Below are 17500 nucleotides of genomic sequence, written 5' to 3'. Positions count from 1 at the left end.
ACTGGTCAAAGTGAAGGCAGGTATGCCTGTACGAACAGCTGCCTTGAAGTTCAACATTCCGAAAACTACGCTACTTTATAAAAGCCGCGGACTATTATCACCGAAAATCGAGAAACCTGGACCAGAATGTGTGTTAGGACAAGATAACGAAAATTATCTTGTTAAATGGATTATTTACATGAAAAAACATGGATTTCCAATAACAAAGGTACAGTTGTTAAATAGCATTCGCATGTTATTGAATGACATGAAAAAAAAACAATATTTCCAAACAATATGCCTGGTCGAAGACCAGCAAAAATTTTGAAAATTTTTTTTTCGTTGGTTTTCTTATGGTTACTCCGGAACTGTACATAATAAAAAATTTTGAGGTCCAGATCTGAAAATTAGAAACTTGAGGCTACAATTAACTTTTTTTAATTTTCTTATACGACCATTTTTCACCGAGTTACAGCATGTTGAAAATCACCTAAGAATTTCGGATTTTTTTTCTATCCCTTAATTTTTGTGACCAGTGTATATCTATTTAGCATAAGGTAAGGGACCCAGTTTCTGACCTTTTAAGAGTGCCGGTTGAGGTTATACTATACGAGTTAATGTAAGATTTAACTTAATCAGAAAAAAAAAAATTTATCGAGTAGTTTAGGATTTGTCAAATGTCAAAGTCGTGTGCGAAAAATAATTATTTGAATGGAATTAATAATTAAAATTGACGTTTCAAAAAGTGAATATCAGAGGCCCAGTTTCTGACCGTCAGAATTCTTCAGATCGCAGTTTCTGACCGTCACAGTGGTGCGGTTTCTGACCCTCACAGTAAACCATAATTATGAAGTACTTACTAAGTTTAAATAAACTAAAATTATTATTTGAATAAATAAATTAAATATTTATTATAACAAATGCATAGTTTTTTTTAATATTTAAAATGTAAATTATTAGTCATGCAATAAAAAACTACTCTGGTTTATTTTTTTTTTTTCCTTAAGAACTTTTGTATTTTTTTTTTTCTTGAAGTTTTTCTTTTTTAATTTTTTTTTCTGCTTCTTTGATGGCTTTATTTTTAAATCTTTCAGCTTTTTTCAATTCTTTTTCTTCTTCTAATTTTTGTTTTTTTGCTTCTTTACTGTCATAATATTTTAACCACGAATCAGAAGTATAAACTGTTGGTATTTTTTCCTCAGCTTTTCGTTTCTTTAAAGCTTTATCTTTCAAAGGCCAAAATAAAGCTCGCTTAAATGGAGATGGCACATTTGGAGGCGTTATTTTTGCACTAGGTGATGACGGTTCATTTAAGTTATCAGGATTTTCAGATGAACTTTGGACTTGCAAGTTCACTTGTTCTTCATCTTGGTTGTTATAATCAATGTCCATTCGATTGTCATTTATAGGAACTAAATTTCCATCATCACTTACTGCAAAAACTAAAAGTTTATGTGATGGCTGTGAGTCTAAAATAAATTTATGATTATTTTCTTCTATCTCTCCATCCTCTAATTCTTTTTCTTCCGTCTAAATAAAAGAATTGCATAATTATGTTAGAAAAATTGAATCAATTTATAGAAGTCCTCAGTAAAAATATACTACTATCAATAATAAATAATGTTAGTTGTAGAAGTTATTTAACAAAAAATTTGGTTAGTTTAAAAAAAAAACGTTGATTAGCTGTAAAAGTAATGACAAATATTTATAGTTATAAAATTTTATCCAAAAATATTCTTATAAATTTATTTAAATCACTTGTATTGTATTCTGACGTCCTTCATTATTGATAAATTGTACCTCGTTAGTTGTAGGAAGATGAGATGATGCCAATTTTTTTATATTTTGCCAAAATAAAAATAAACTGGTATGGTCTTGATTACCTTTCCAATGAGCAAATTGTTCTTGACTTCTGAATTGTTCTAATAGATTATTCTGGATATTATTTTCTATGAATTTGTAACGGGGTAAATTTAATAAATTACAATAAGTTAAAATTTAAATTTGAATAAATTTCCCGCGGTTGGTCAATGACCCAATAACCATAAACCCCGTGATCTAGTTTATCGACTTGTCACCGGGAGCGCCAATTTTGGAGGCTCGTCCTCCAGAACCAATTAGAATTAATCAAATGGGGAGACACCCGATAATTGCCGAAAGGTCGTGAACTTAATCTACATTAGTGAGTGCACGAGGTGAGAAGAGACACAGTCGGACGGACCGGCATTGAGACCAGACGGGTACCAGCTTACATCATTGGAGGTAATTATCAAAGCTCTAGAGAGGTTATCAGGGGAACCTTCTAGAAGCCGTTATAATTATAAATTACTTTAATTGTGTATTCGGCAGGTAGCCGATGCACTGAATATACTTACTTGTATTGAATTGTCCACAGATAATTTGGAAAACAATAAAATTTGGAAAGAGACTTACGAGGAAAAGAACGGGAATCGGTAGAGACAACCAAAAGGGAAGCCACGACAATTTAACAAAGGAGAAAAGTAGAGGTAAATAAATTGTCGGCAAGCAGTCACAATTTATCAATTAAGAAATTTTAATTAAATAATTCGTGGGCAGTCGCCATTTCCGATTCGAATTCCTTGTAAATTAACACGCGGTCCGTCCGATAAAATTTTCTCGGCAGAAAGCCAGAAATTCTAAATCATAAAATTATTATTAAGAAATTGTTAGTTGATAAATTAAAATTAGTTTTATCAAAAAAATTTAATATACAAAAATTAAGAAACTAAAAACCAAAAGACTGTGAAAGAGCAATAAGACGTTATGTTATAACAGCTAAATTTATTAGTAAAATTGAAGTCAGTTTTTGTGATGTAAATTGTTATAAACGTGAAGACAAATTATAAAGAATTAAGAGACGCGCGAAACAGAGAGAGCTAATTTTTGTGGTGTCAGTAAATTTTTCACTCAACAACCCGATACTCGAGAAACTGAAGGTATACAAAATGACCGTGTGGATAAAAGTGTCGTTATTAAACGTAAAAGACATAAAATTGGAAAGTCAGTAAAATTATAAATTGGAAATTTCGTCTATAAATTTAGTCCAGTGGACAATTAAATGAAATTGAGATTAATTAAAAGTGTATGAAGTAATCGGGAAAATAATAAATTGTAACCGTGTGTGTGAGTGTGAATAAGTCCTGGGGACTCGAATGCAAGACGTGTGTGTGTGTGTGTGAGAAAAATTAAGTTTCCTGTGGAAATGTTTTTAAAATAATAGATCCAGGGGATCTGGCAAGTTGCCAAATTGTTTTAATTATTTTCATCCAGGGGATCAGGCCGGTGGCCATTTCGTATAAAAGTCCAGGGGACTCATTTATTTAAATAAGATCCAGGGGATCAGGCCGGTGGCCATATCGTAAAAAAGTCCAGGGGACTCGTTCGTGAAATTGATAAAAGTCCGGTGGACAAAATTTTATTCAGTTAGAATAAGAATAAAAGTCCGGTGGACAATAGTGTTAAAAATAGTTATAAGTAAAAGAAAAGCCCGGTAGGCATAATTGTGATTTGGTGAGTAAAATCTAAAATTACATTGATTTAAATTGTGTCTAAATAGCTATTTTCGATACGTAGTGTTACGTCCTGGAGTCGTGTCGGCTTGTGAGTTGCCGGCGCGAATTATTTGAATTGGACGTGATTGTAGATCTTCGGATACGGGGTAGTTCTCGAAAGCTCGAAATAACTTGGTCGTGATTTAATGAATAAATATGTTTGATTTATTCATATAAAATAGGATAGTCGAAGAATTTGGATAAATATACACTTGAGTTTACAATTATTATGTGACAAATAACTTCGTGTCAAAAGAATAATATAATTAAATTAAACCGGGAGTTTACTTGCGTGTTATAAACCGCACTACTAATATTTCTGGTTGATGTGAGAGTGTACGAGTGTGAGCTGAGCTGAGAGAGTGATGCATTGGGCATCGGCTTTTTATATCTTTACATGAGCCAACACCCTAGAGAAAAGTGGGATAAGGTTTTAGGGCCTTATTCCCAAAAAGAGGGAGTTTCGTTATCATCGTTCGACGCGGATGCTGTTGCGTCAGCAGTCGGACGATGTTTTTCAATGTTTTCACTTTTTCGTGGAAAAACTAATTTCACTTTTTATATTCTTTTAACAGTCATTATTTGTCGTACAATTATTCTTATCTATTTTTATTCATTAACATTCTTTTAGAGAAATTGTCGATGATGAATAAATATTATAATGCATTAAAAATATCTTATCTATTTGACTATTTTTAAGTGCATACTTATTAATATTTATTATAAAGAAAATATTTTATTATTCTATTATTTAAATATATCGATTTGGCGGATCTCAGGTCGGTCTATTATTATTTAAGATTTTAAAATTGGCAGAGCCATCTGATGAGCAGGCTGGGACGTAACACCTCCCTACCCGGTGGACAAGCGCCCCGCTTGTTTTGGGCCTGACCTCTCATCAAAAAAAAGTAATTTTTTTTTGTTCTATACAATAATTTTCATTTTAAAATTATGGAATCTGTGTACCGACCTGTAGCCCATTGATCAAATGCTTATTCTAAATGAAAAACATTGTACATCTATTAAGATATTAACAATTACTGTGTTAATTTTAGCTAATAAATTAGTACTTTATACTCTGGTGGGAAATTCACCATAATTATGTGTCATTTTAATGACAAGTTTCGTAACGTTTGAATTGTTAAAGTTGTTTTAATTACTTCTCATATTTCTATCGTTTGCAATTTATGAATTATAAGATACAAATAAAATGATCGAGTCTTTGTTATAGCTAAAATTCAGTGGTATCTGATTTTCTGATTTCCGAAAAAAAAATTATTTCGTTCTATGTATATATACATATAAATCAATCTGTATATAAATTTTTTATATACTTCTTTTTCTATTTGATACGTATTTATAATATACTTTTTGTTATTTTTTTGTGTTTTTACTTCATTAATCCTTTGTTTAACATGTGATTTAAATGCTATGAAAAAAAAGAAAAAAAAAAAAGAATTGTATCTTTTCTTACTGTACAGTTCTAGTCTAGATGTTATATCAAAAACAAAATTTCCATATTTTTCTAATTTCTACTGATTTTCAATTGTATAAAAAAAATTGATTATTGTGTATGCTATTGTTTTAAGGTCTATATATGCTAATATATATAATAAGTTAGTATATGCTAAAAGAAAAAAAAAACTTATGTTACATTTTTCTTAAGTCTATATGTTATATTTCTATTGGAGTCTTTATATTGTTAAAAAAAAAATAATTCTTCCGTCTTTTTTTTTTTTTTATATATAATTTTTCGTGTTAATTGTATAATCAAAGAAATTATTTTTCAAAGTTTCTCAGCATTATTAGTCGATTTCAATTAATAGCAGTTTTTCTCATTTATTTGTGTATATTTTTATTATTATTAAAATTTTTTTATTCATTTCATTAATTTCAACAATTTAGAAGAAAAGTTGTCTCGGCTGATTTTTGTGAATTTTCATGGGGTTCGCTTGCTTATATTCTTGTAAATTTAGAATAAAGGTTAGTCGTAGGACAGAGAGGTGAAAGGAAAAGTTATATTTTAGTGCGCTATTTTTGCTCTATCGCAATGAATAATTTTTCTTTTTCCTGGCTTATATTCTATTTCTATGTCGTTTTTGTCTGGCAGTATGTCTGTCACTTTGTAAGGACCTAAATAATTGTCATCGAATTTACCGTCTTTCTGATTTTTAATTAAATAAATATTTTGACCTATTTTAAACTTTACGGGATTTATTTTCTTATCGTATCGTACTTTGGATTTTAATTTTGAAATTTCTAAATTTTCTCTTGCTTCTTTTCTTGATTCTAACAATCGAATTGCAAGTTCTTTAACGTAATCTGCGTATGTAGGGATATCATCTAAATATGAAAATTCTGATGGTAATCGCGCTTCTTTACCAAAAACTAATCTATACGGTGTAAATTTCGTACCTTCGTGTACACTTGTATTATAGGCGAAAGTTGCATGAGGCAACCATTTATCCCAATCGTCATGACTTGTAAAATGTTTAATGTAGTCTGTTAAAACTTGATGGCTTCTTTCCAGAGAACCATTCGATTGAGGATGAAAAGCTGTTGTTTTTATTTGTTTCATTTTAAAAGTTTTAGCTACCCAACCCATTACTTTACCTATAAAAGCTTGACCTTGGTCTGTCAAAATTACTTTTGGACAACCATGTTTTAATATGAAATTTTCAACTAGTGCTATTGCGATATCTTTTGCTGTCATAGTTATTAAAGGTATTGCGAAACAATATTTTGAAAGGTCATCTTGCATCGTTAAAATGTATGAGTAACCGTTAGCTGATGTTTTATTTGGTACCACAATATCTAATGCTACTTTATCCCAAATTTCTGCGGATGTATCAGTAATTACCATCGGTTGTTTTGTTTTAATTCTTACTAATTTCTTTTTCTGACAACTGATACATTTTCTAACAAAATCTTCAACATTTTTTTTAATATTATCCCAAAAATATCTTTGTCTAATTCTATTGTAAGTTTTAGTGACACCTTTATGACCTGCCATTGGGGTCTCATGATTTTCTGCCATTATTTTTTGTCTCTCTTCTACTGGAGGTATTATTATTTGATCTCTACAAATGATTATTTTAATATCTGTCCCTTTAAATGTTCTAGCTATAATACTTTTAATTTTTGACCATACAGTTTTGGATAAATTACTTCGTCCCTGAGAAACACTAATTGATTTTAATTTTGATTTTTCCATATATAATTTTAAATTTTTAAAAGCTTTACAATAATCTTTTTCGGTAGCCGCGTCTGTGCTGTTATTTTGAATAACTAACCCAAGTACCTTTTTTTTTGATGTTCCCATTTTGATTACTTGACCTACTTTATAATCAGCAAATGGACTCAAATTTAAATATCCTGACAATAATAATTGTTTTCCTATTTCGCTTGTAACAGGACCGTCTGTATTAAAAAAACATAAATAACTATTTTTTTGCATTTCTAGATTGTCTCTAGTCTCTATTATATTGTCGTTACTAAAGTCGTTCGACATTACTGAAACTACGGATGAATCATCGTCAGAATCTATTTCTTCGTTAGATAAATTGTCGTTTGCTATTATAATCGCATCGTTGTTTGGATTGTTTCGGTTTCCGTCTGAATTTAATTGTGTCAGATTTTGTCGTGTGTCTACTTCATCATCAGATGAATTTATTTGTTCGAGTTCGTCAAAATTTTGGTCGTTAAATGAATGTGTTTGTTCTATTTGTTCAAAATTTTGGTCGTTAAATGAATGTGTTTGTTCTATTTGTTCAAAATTTTGGTCGTCAACTAAATTTATCTGTTGATCGAAATTTAGGTCGTTGAATGAATTTATTCGTTCAGGCGATTTTGAATTTTGGTCGATAGGTGAATTTAGTGTAGGATTTTGTGATTCTTTACGTGAGATAGTTTGTTGTGAATTTATAGGGCTTAGATTTTCGTTTATTGTTGACAATCTATTATTATCCCGTTTACTATTTAAATTTTGTTGACGTTTAATTGCTTTTAAAGTAACCATTATGTCTGGCAATTTTGGTTGTGAATTTTTACTAATTGACTTTCTCGATTTATTTTTAAAGTTATTCGCAAGATGTTGTATTTTATTTGGAATCTGTTTCTGTGAATGTGTGTGTTCGTCGTAATCTGTACAACATGAACATGTTTTGATTTTACGTTTTCTAGTTGATCTACGTAGTTCTTGTGTAATTTTATTAGTATGTGTTTGTTCCGTATCAGTACCGAGAGGTCTGTTTTTGTCTGTATTATTTAAATTTGGGTTTGTTTTAGTAGTATTTGTTTGTGTCTTTACTGTATTTTTATTGGCTATTTTTTTCTGTGTTAATGTGTTGTTTATTGTAGTCGTTGTTTCGTCGGGTGATTCTATTATCATGGGTTCTGTTGTGAAAGAATTTTCCATTATGTCATTAGTTGACATATTCATTTTATTTTCTGGTTCGTTATGAATTAACGCGGAGACGTCCATAATTCTTGGGTGATCGCCTCCTTCGTCAGAAGACCATGGGATTGCACCTCCCATGTCTTTATTATTTACGGATTTGGGTTTAATAGGAGTTCTAGGAGTGATAGGGATTGTCTCAATTGGTGATTCAGTACTAATGTCATTTGAATGTTCGGAATATATTTTTGAGTCAGTCATTTCTGTTTCGTCAGTGTTTGATTCGTCGTCTGAAGTTTCTGGAATTATTATTTTTTCAATTTTTTTGCTTTGTTTATTTACTTTTCTACGTGTACGTATTGCTGGAGAAGGTGTAAATTCTGCCATCTTGGTCGTTCTTTTAATTTGAGAAGGAATAGGTTTATTTTTATCGATTTTTGTATTTCTCTTATCTGTTTGTATATTTAGGTCTGAATGTGTGGATGTATTTTGTGTTTGTACGTTTGGTGATAATGATAATGGAGTATTTGTGTTTTTGTAACTTTTAGGTGTCTGTGGATTTAGAGATTGAGGTGATGGTGTTAAATTACGTGAATTTTTACGTTTTGGAGAATTTATATAAGACAACCCGAAATCTGTCAAGTAAGAATCGTCACTTAAACACGAAGGGTTATATTTCATGAGTTTTTTTCTCAGAGCTACCGCATCATAAATGTCTCCTGATGACGATGATACGTCAGAGTAATCAGGGAGATTTATCGGTTTATTTGATTCTGGATTTGATAAAACATTTGAATTTGATTTAGACTCTTTATTTATTTTCGTTTTTTCGTTAGATTTATTTATAGAATTTGAATTTTCATTAGGGTCTAACTTGCTTTTATTTTGATTATTTTTATTCATTAAATTGGATTTTAGTTCTTGAGGATTATTTGTATTTATTTTATTATTTTTATTTTTACTGTAATCAACTTCGCTTAGTGATTCAGTACTCGAAAATTTTTCATATGGATTATATCGTCTGAGCTCAGATCTTTTCTTTTTTAAATTTTTATTTTTACCGATATATCCGTTTTTATTATTTTTACCTAACCGCCGGTCGCTAGGGTAGCTAATCCTATTGCCGTCGCTAGTGGGTTTGACGACTGGGTTTCTAGGCCCAACCGCTTGAGTTTTTGACTCAAGAATTTTTCGTTTTTCGACCGAATCTTGTAGATCGACCGCTTGAGTATTTTGCTCAAGAATTTTTCGTTTTTCGACCGAATCTTGTAGATCGACCGCTTGAGTATTTTTCTCAAGAATTTGAATTTTTGAATTAATTTTTCTAACTCTGTCGACTGAGTTAGTTGCAATTTTATTTTTATCGCAAATTATTTTATCATTTATAGTATTTTCCTCTGAACTTAATTTATTTTTATTAATATTTTTCGATTTTAATTTTTCATTTGAGCTACTTGACTCTGAATTTTTATGATATTTAGATTTCTTTTTTATAACTTTACCATCATCTGAAGGATCTGAAGTCCGTAATCTAGCGATTCCTGGTTTACCGGGTCGCCATTTAATTTTAATAGGATACGTTTCACGGTTTTCGATTATTGGATTACGCGATAAAGCGTCCGCGTTTGTATTTATTTTTCCCGCCTTATATAACACAGTGTACTCGAATTCTTTAAGCCGTTCTCTCCATCTCATTACACGCGATGTTGGGTCATTCATATTATTTACCCAAACTAGCGGTCTGTGATCGGTGACAAGAGTGAACTCTCTGCCATAGAGATACGGTCTAAAGGTTTTCATACCGAATAAAGCTGCAACCATTTCTTTTTCTGTGGTTGAGTAATTTTTTTCATGTTTGTTAAGCACACGAGAAGCTGTTGCGACAATTGTGTCTTCGCCAATTTTACCCTGTGAGAGGATTGCTCCAACTGCGTAGTTAGATGCATCGGTCGTTAATATAAATGGTTTCGAAAAATCTGGATATTGCAATATCGGAGCTGTACATAGTTTATCCCGCAAGGTTTCAAAAGCTACCTGATGTTCAGGCGTCCATGTAAATCTTGCGTTTTTACTTGTAAGATCAGATAGGCACTTAGAGATTTTTGCGAAATCCTTAATAAATCGCCGATAATAACCAGCAAGTCCGAGAAATTCTCTCACTTGAGTCGTACTTCCGGGTGTTTTAAAACATTTAATTGCTTTTATTTTATCCGGATCAGGCTTGACACCGTCGGCAGATATAAGATGGCCCAAATAGATTACTTCTTTTTTTAAGAATTCGCATTTATCGGCTTGTAGAGTTAAATTCGCACTTCGCAAGCGTTCGGCTAATTTATTGAATTTAGTGTTGTGTTCTTCTAGAGAACGTGCGTAAATAACGATATCGTCTAAGTAAACAAAGAGATCAGCTCCTTGTAACCCGCGCAAGACTAAATCCATTAACCTTTGGAATGTTGCTGGAGCATTTTTAAGTCCAAATGGCATTCTATTAAATTGATAATGACCATGAGGAGTTGTAAATGCTGTTTTGTGTTTATCTTTAGAATCTACTTTCAATTGATGAAAACCGGATTTTAAATCAAATACTGAAAAATAAATCGCACCACCTAATTGATCAAGAATATCATTTATCAACGGTAGTGGATATGCATCTTTAACAGTTTTATCATTTAATTTGCGATAATCAATTACTAGACGCCATCTTTTATTGCCTTTAGAGTCAGCCTTTTTGGGTACTATCCATAAAGGAGAATTATACGGTGAGGTCGAAGGTTCAATTATATCCATTAACATTAATTCCGTTATCTGTTTTTCTATTTCGTCTTTCTGTGCAGGAGGGTGTCTGTATTGTCGAGTATTTACAGGAACGTCATCGGTAGTAGGTATAGTATGGGTTGCTGTCTCTGTCGCGCGCAGTGGTTCTCCCGGAATGTGGAATAGGTCAGCGTATTTCTCTACAAGAGAAACTATTGCTTTACGCTCTTCCTCATTCAAATGTTCTAAACGCAAAAGTTTTAACACCTTATCAACACGATTTCCCCGCGTCCGAGTACTGTTATCGTATCTATCCGTGTCGTCTTGCGTCAAGCTAGTATCCTCGTCTTCGCTTGTCCCGAAAGGGTACAGAGGAATTACGGGTACTTTTACTTTAACATCTTTATCGAGAGTATTAATCGCGTACAAATGAGCGATACCGTTATTATTACTTACTAAAGCTTCGCCTGCGTAAATACCGTTTTCAAATTCAATACGGGGTGTATAACCCTCTTCTAGTTTACTATTTACTCGAACAAACATTGCTGTTTTTGTACGAGCTTTTAAAACGAAATATTCTCCTTCTGTTAATGACATTTGTAAATTATTTAAGCGTTGAAATGTTACCGTATTATCTACTAAATTTATTATTCCGCCATGTTCTCGTAAAAATTCCATGCCGAGTATGCCCGTATAATCTAAAGGAAATTCATCTGGTATTACGTGGAAATAAGTATTTTTATTGAAAATTTCTATTTTTATTCTACCTAAAGTGATAGCTTCAGAGACACCATTTAATTTATAACAATAAGATTCATCAATTAATTTTTTATATTTTACTTCTCCATATTTTATCAAATTTAAATTACAGCCGGTGTCTATTAAAATTTTTCCATAGCTAGATATTATATCTTTAGATCTAAGCATAATCGACGTGGGTTTATAGTCAGTTGCTATAGCACCTACGGAATAAGTTTTTGATGGTAATCTTAGTTTGGGTGTGGTATCTGGCGCTGCGCTGCTACGTTTCCCATCGGCGCGCCTGTACGAGGAAACGTTTTGTCGTTTCCCGTATTCGTATTCTGATTTGAATTTAACCCGTCGCGTTTTCCTTCGTTGTAAATTTTTCTACGGCAATTATTAACTGAATGACCATTCATATTGCAATAGCTACACTTTAAAATATTTTTATTTGGATCTGGTCTTAGTTCAGTTTTATTTTTATACATTAAGGCTCTACATTCGTCAATATTATGGTTATTTCTTTTACAAAATTTAAAGAATTTAATGATTTGTTTTATTGAATGATTTTTATTTTGATATTTATTTTCTTTTTCTGCGTAATTCTGAGTATAATTATAAGAATTCTGACGATAATTATTTTTATTACTATTGTCCCGAGTATTTCGAGGGTCAAGTTTGTTATCTGAAGGAATATGATAATAATCTTTACTTTCTTTTTTAGCTTGGGAATCATATACTTTGAAAAAGTTGTCAACATTTTTCATTTGTTGTAGTTGTCTTTCTACTTTTTCGGCAGATTTTGTCGCAGATTCGAGGTCTGGATATCTATCCTCTTGTAAGAAAATAGCAAATTTCGGGTGTAAACCTGACATAAACGATCTAATTGCGGTTTCTCTAGCTAGCGTAGCTTTTTCTATTTTGTTTTCCCCGTCGGTATATTCGATTTCTGATAATGTACTTTGTAAGTGTTGGCTTACTCTGTAATTAAAGTCTATAACGCGTTCGTTTGGGTTTTGTCGGAAATTGTCAAATTCTTTCATCCACAATGAAACTTCTTTACTATGTCGAAAATGTAAATTTAAGAATGAAATGAAATCGTCAATGTTTGTCGGGTCTAAATTGCTAACCCTTTTTAAAGGTTCGCCTTTACATTTGGTCTGTAATAATTTAACTAGAAATTCTTCGTCAATTTCGTCTTTAAAAAGTTTTTTAGCGTTTTTGCATGCTTTAGTGAATGATTCTATCGGGTAACCGTCTTTTGTACCGTCAAAGTCTGGAATAGTTTTCAAAAAGTCTTTATAATCTATTTTATTTCCTGTGATCAAATTTTTTGTGAAGTTAAGGTTTTGAGGCGTTTGGTGTGAAGCACCTACGGGTGGATTTTTTTCAAAATGTGATTTTATTTGATGTGCAATGGCTGCTTGACAATTATCTTCAAATTTGTTTTTCATTTCTTGTTTTTCTGCTATTAATTGTTCGATTTGTGCTTTTAATGCTGTTACTTCAGTCTGGGTCTCCATAAGGGAGGTTTCCATTTTTTCGATACTCATTTCATATATATATATTTAAAAGACAGAGGAAAAGAAAATTCAACAATATAATTGACTTACTACTTAATTGAATATACAGGTATAAGCTGCTGGTGCGCTGGTGATTGTAATCGCTGCTGTCGTTGTTATCGCTGCCGTTGATCTCTCTGCTAGTGTTGTCGTAGTTTTCGTTGATGTTGATAATGACGATATGCCCAATCGCCGTAAAAAAAAATTTTCAACTTCTTGATGATTGAATGATGCTCGTAGAAAATATTTTCAATGTATATATTCGTTGTTATTGTTATATATTTATGATCTCTTGATGTTTCTTGATTTTTTTATTTTGTTTGTTTTTTTTTTTTTTTTTTTTTTTTTTTTTTTTTTTTTTTTAAAACTCTCACTTTTATTTTGTTAAAAATTTATTAAATTTACTTCGGCTTTATTATTTATTTTTTTTATTAAATTCTTGATATTAGTTTTTAAATTTTATTTTATTTTTGTTAATTACTTTTGTTTAAACTCCGCGATTCAATTTTGAATTTTAATTTAAATTTTCACAATTTAATTCTCGTAAAAAAAAATTTTCGAAATTTTTACTTCAAAAATATGTGTGTTTAAAAAAATTTCTGTTTTTTTTTAAATTTACTCACTGTGATGAAAAATTTTCTGATTTACGGAAAAAAAAATTTTCCGGATTTTTGAATTCTTCGTTTGATAATCACCAGGCTACTTCGAGGCTGTTCGAGTCCGTCGCTGCCACCAATTTTAATTATATATAGTTGTTACGTCCTGGAGTCGTGTCGGCTTGTGAGTTGCCGGCGCGAATTATTTGAATTGGACGTGATTGTAGATCTTCGGATACGGGGTAGTTCTCGAAAGCTCGAAATAACTTGGTCGTGATTTAATGAATAAATATGTTTGATTTATTCATATAAAATAGGATAGTCGAAGAATTTGGATAAATATACACTTGAGTTTACAATTATTATGTGACAAATAACTTCGTGTCAAAAGAATAATATAATTAAATTAAACCGGGAGTTTACTTGCGTGTTATAAACCGCACTACTAATATTTCTGGTTGATGTGAGAGTGTACGAGTGTGAGCTGAGCTGAGAGAGTGATGCATTGGGCATCGGCTTTTTATATCTTTACATGAGCCAACACCCTAGAGAAAAGTGGGATAAGGTTTTAGGGCCTTATTCCCAAAAAGAGGGAGTTTCGTTATCATCGTTCGACGCGGATGCTGTTGCGTCAGCAGTCGGACGATGTTTTTCAATGTTTTCACTTTTTCGTGGAAAAACTAATTTCACTTTTTATATTCTTTTAACAGTCATTATTTGTCGTACAATTATTCTTATCTATTTTTATTCATTAACATTCTTTTAGAGAAATTGTCGATGATGAATAAATATTATAATGCATTAAAAATATCTTATCTATTTGACTATTTTTAAGTGCATACTTATTAATATTTATTATAAAGAAAATATTTTATTATTCTATTATTTAAATATATCGATTTGGCGGATCTCAGGTCGGTCTATTATTATTTAAGATTTTAAAATTGGCAGAGCCATCTGATGAGCAGGCTGGGACGTAACAGTAGGATTAAAAAGAGGGTTTGCGGCATGCTTGGATTGGCGACACAAGTCTTGGGTTATGCCGCATTCTCAACGAGAACGAGTACATACATCTTTCTCGCACGAGCGAAGCGAGTGCGAGAGAGATGTAGGTACGAGTTCTCGTTGTGAATGTAACATATCCCTAGACGAGTGTTGACAATACATGCATACCGTATCCCTCTTTTTAATCCTTTGTATCGAACAATATTTTTTATAACGACTGCCTTTAAAGTTTAATCGAGAGGAATTCAATCATTTAGAGAATAAAAAATTACCTTCTAAATATAAACAATTGTACAAGTGTAAATAATAACAATCTATTCATGTTTTATTTTTCAATTGAATTCTATTAATTAGTTTATTAATTTTATTAATTAAAATCTCTGACTGTTTTTAATAATGTGAAAATTTTTATTGAACGATTAATAATATGATAATAATATTATTTTCACAATACAAACACACAAGTTATGATATTCAATAAGAATAAGAAACATATGATCACTATGCAGGTTTCCAATTGTCGTCTTTCTATTTGCGCATGTGCGAATTTCAGGATAAATGCGACAGTAGGAGTATATGGAGAAAAAAGTATCACTATCTTTTTCTAACTCGAGTGAACGACGGTTGCTAGGTAATTTGTATACATTTCCTATAGGCAATTACTTTTCAGCACAGTAAAATCATGCTGAAAAGTCCAACAGCTGATTTTTCGACATCGTTCTATAGTTTCGTCGAGCTATCGAGAGAAAGACCTATTTTACTCGCGCCACACGACGCTCGAATATTGAACTTTAAAGGCAGCAGTTATAAAAAATTAATTTAATCCCTCAATCTCCTCACTCTTATATATTTTCAACGACCCTGATTTATAAAATTTAATATCTCCGGTTCTGGAAGGCCGAGTCTTATCTTCCAGTGGCGCCCTTATTAAGATCAATTAATAAAGGGGCCAAACTTGGCAAGTTTGAGATATACCCTGTTAGAAATTTCAAATTATCAATAATGTTAGAGGAATTAATCGAAGGTACAATTGCAGCAGTGTTATTAATTTCAGATGACTCAAAATATTTTTTAAAATTTATTGCATCAGGGCAGAAAGGATGTAAGCCAGTTGCTTTGAAACCGTTTTTTAAAATTTCACTGGTATCCAATCTCTTCAGAGATTTTTCAAGAAGTGGAGCAAAGTTTTCACGTTTTAGTGATTCGCCATTATGCTCCATTCTCCAATCTCGAACCTCGTGACTCCAAGCTGCTTTTAAAGGATGAAACATGGCGACATCCATTGGTTGAAGAATGTGAGTTGCATTGGGGTACAAAGCGATTAACTCTATTTTATTTTCCCGACAGAATTTTGTGAGTGGATACGATAGATGAGAAGCGTAGCCATCCAGATACAAAATGACTGGAAATTTTATTTTATTTTTTAATAACCAAGGATGAAATACATTTGCTACATATTCATAAAATGTTTCTGCAGTCATCTATCCACTATCAGAACATCCAATTGCCCAATATTTTGGTATGCTGGCTACAATATTACGTGGAATTCTTTTGTATGGAAATACTACCATTGGTGGAAGCATTTGTCCGGCTGCATTTCCACAAGTTGAAGTTGTTAAACATTCTTTTTCATCATTTCCAACGATATTGTAAACAATCTTATCACCTTTTGTCGCGAGAACTGAATTACACTTCGGATTAAGCCTGAAGGCTGATTCATCGAGGTTGATTTTTCGGGAATTATCAATATCTAGAAGATCCAATGGTTCAAGATGATCTCTGACTTCTTGAAACCAGGCTCTGATCTTTTCCTCCGACACTGCAGCTCGGCTATATGTAAGATTTTGAGAAATTCTCTCGCTGATTTCCGGATGGCGACGAAGAAACGCGTTATACCAGTGACGACCAGGCATATTGTTTGGAAATATTGTTTTATTTTTCGTGTCATTCAATAACGTGCGAATGCTATTTAACAACTGTACCTTTGTTATTGGAAATCCATGTTTTTTCATGTAAATAATCCATTCAACAAGATAATTTTCGTTATCTTGTCCTAACACACATTCTGGTCCAGGTTTCTCGATTTTCGGTGATAATAGTCCGCGGCTTTTATAAAGTAGCGTAGTTTTCGGAATATTGAACTTCAAGGCAGCTGTTCGTACAGGCATACCTGCCTTCACTTTGACCAGTGCCTGTTCTAGTTGTTTTCCACCGTAGCTCGTCTTTTTCTTTGAACTCCTGAATTAAAAAAACAATACAAACATTAATTTGGTCAAAATAAAAATATTATTTAACTAAAAGAATCATAACAATTTAAATACTATCAGGACTGACATTATTTTTACAATAATTTTATCACTCCAAAAATATACTTTCAAGATCTAAACATAATCTTTTATTTATAAAAATAAATATTAGATGTCAATTTAAACCTGCATTATAAAAAATAATGAAAAATAATTTAATAAAACTATAAATATTCATAATTTCAATAAATTCAATACAAAATAAACTATAAATATTGTTATTTTTACAATTTATAGACATGTAATTAAATAGATAACCTCGTTCGTAGTAGGTTAGAATTTGAGGGTCAACAACTTGATCACACCTTTAAAATTGAGCCTAGTTATTGACCATCAAATTTTAGCAACAAAACTCATTTTAATATGTTTTATACGTGTATTTAAATAAATTTTAATTAAATATTGATCTATACATACATTTTTAATTAATTTTTTTTACTTACATTATAATTAGTGCACTGATTTGATTGTCGCACTTTCTAACATCAACTGCTTAGACTACACTTAAAAAATGGCTTCCGCAGCCACCTATGACTAAGACATTTTTTTTTATTCAGTTAATGATTTTTATGTATTTTAAATTGCCATT

The 17500-nt window shown here is 31.5% G+C and overlaps 1 protein-coding gene across 1 annotated transcript in view; it reads left to right on the top strand.

Moving 5' to 3' along the window:
• The window catches only part of LOC130673934 (putative ankyrin repeat protein RF_0381), a 16867-nt gene extending 16786 nt beyond the window's left edge, over positions 1–81 (top strand). The window contains exon 2 of the mRNA XM_057479150.1: positions 1–81. This exon is cut by the window's left edge and continues 48 nt beyond it. Within this exon, the coding sequence (XP_057335133.1) occupies positions 1–81 (81 nt within the window).
• Positions 82–17500: the final 17419 nt, after the last annotated feature.

This window comes from Microplitis mediator, chromosome 8, assembly GCF_029852145.1.
Source record: "Microplitis mediator isolate UGA2020A chromosome 8, iyMicMedi2.1, whole genome shotgun sequence".
In the NCBI taxonomy this organism is placed as follows: Eukaryota; Metazoa; Arthropoda; class Insecta; order Hymenoptera; family Braconidae; genus Microplitis; species Microplitis mediator.
This window is presented reverse-complemented; position numbering and strand designations above follow the sequence as displayed.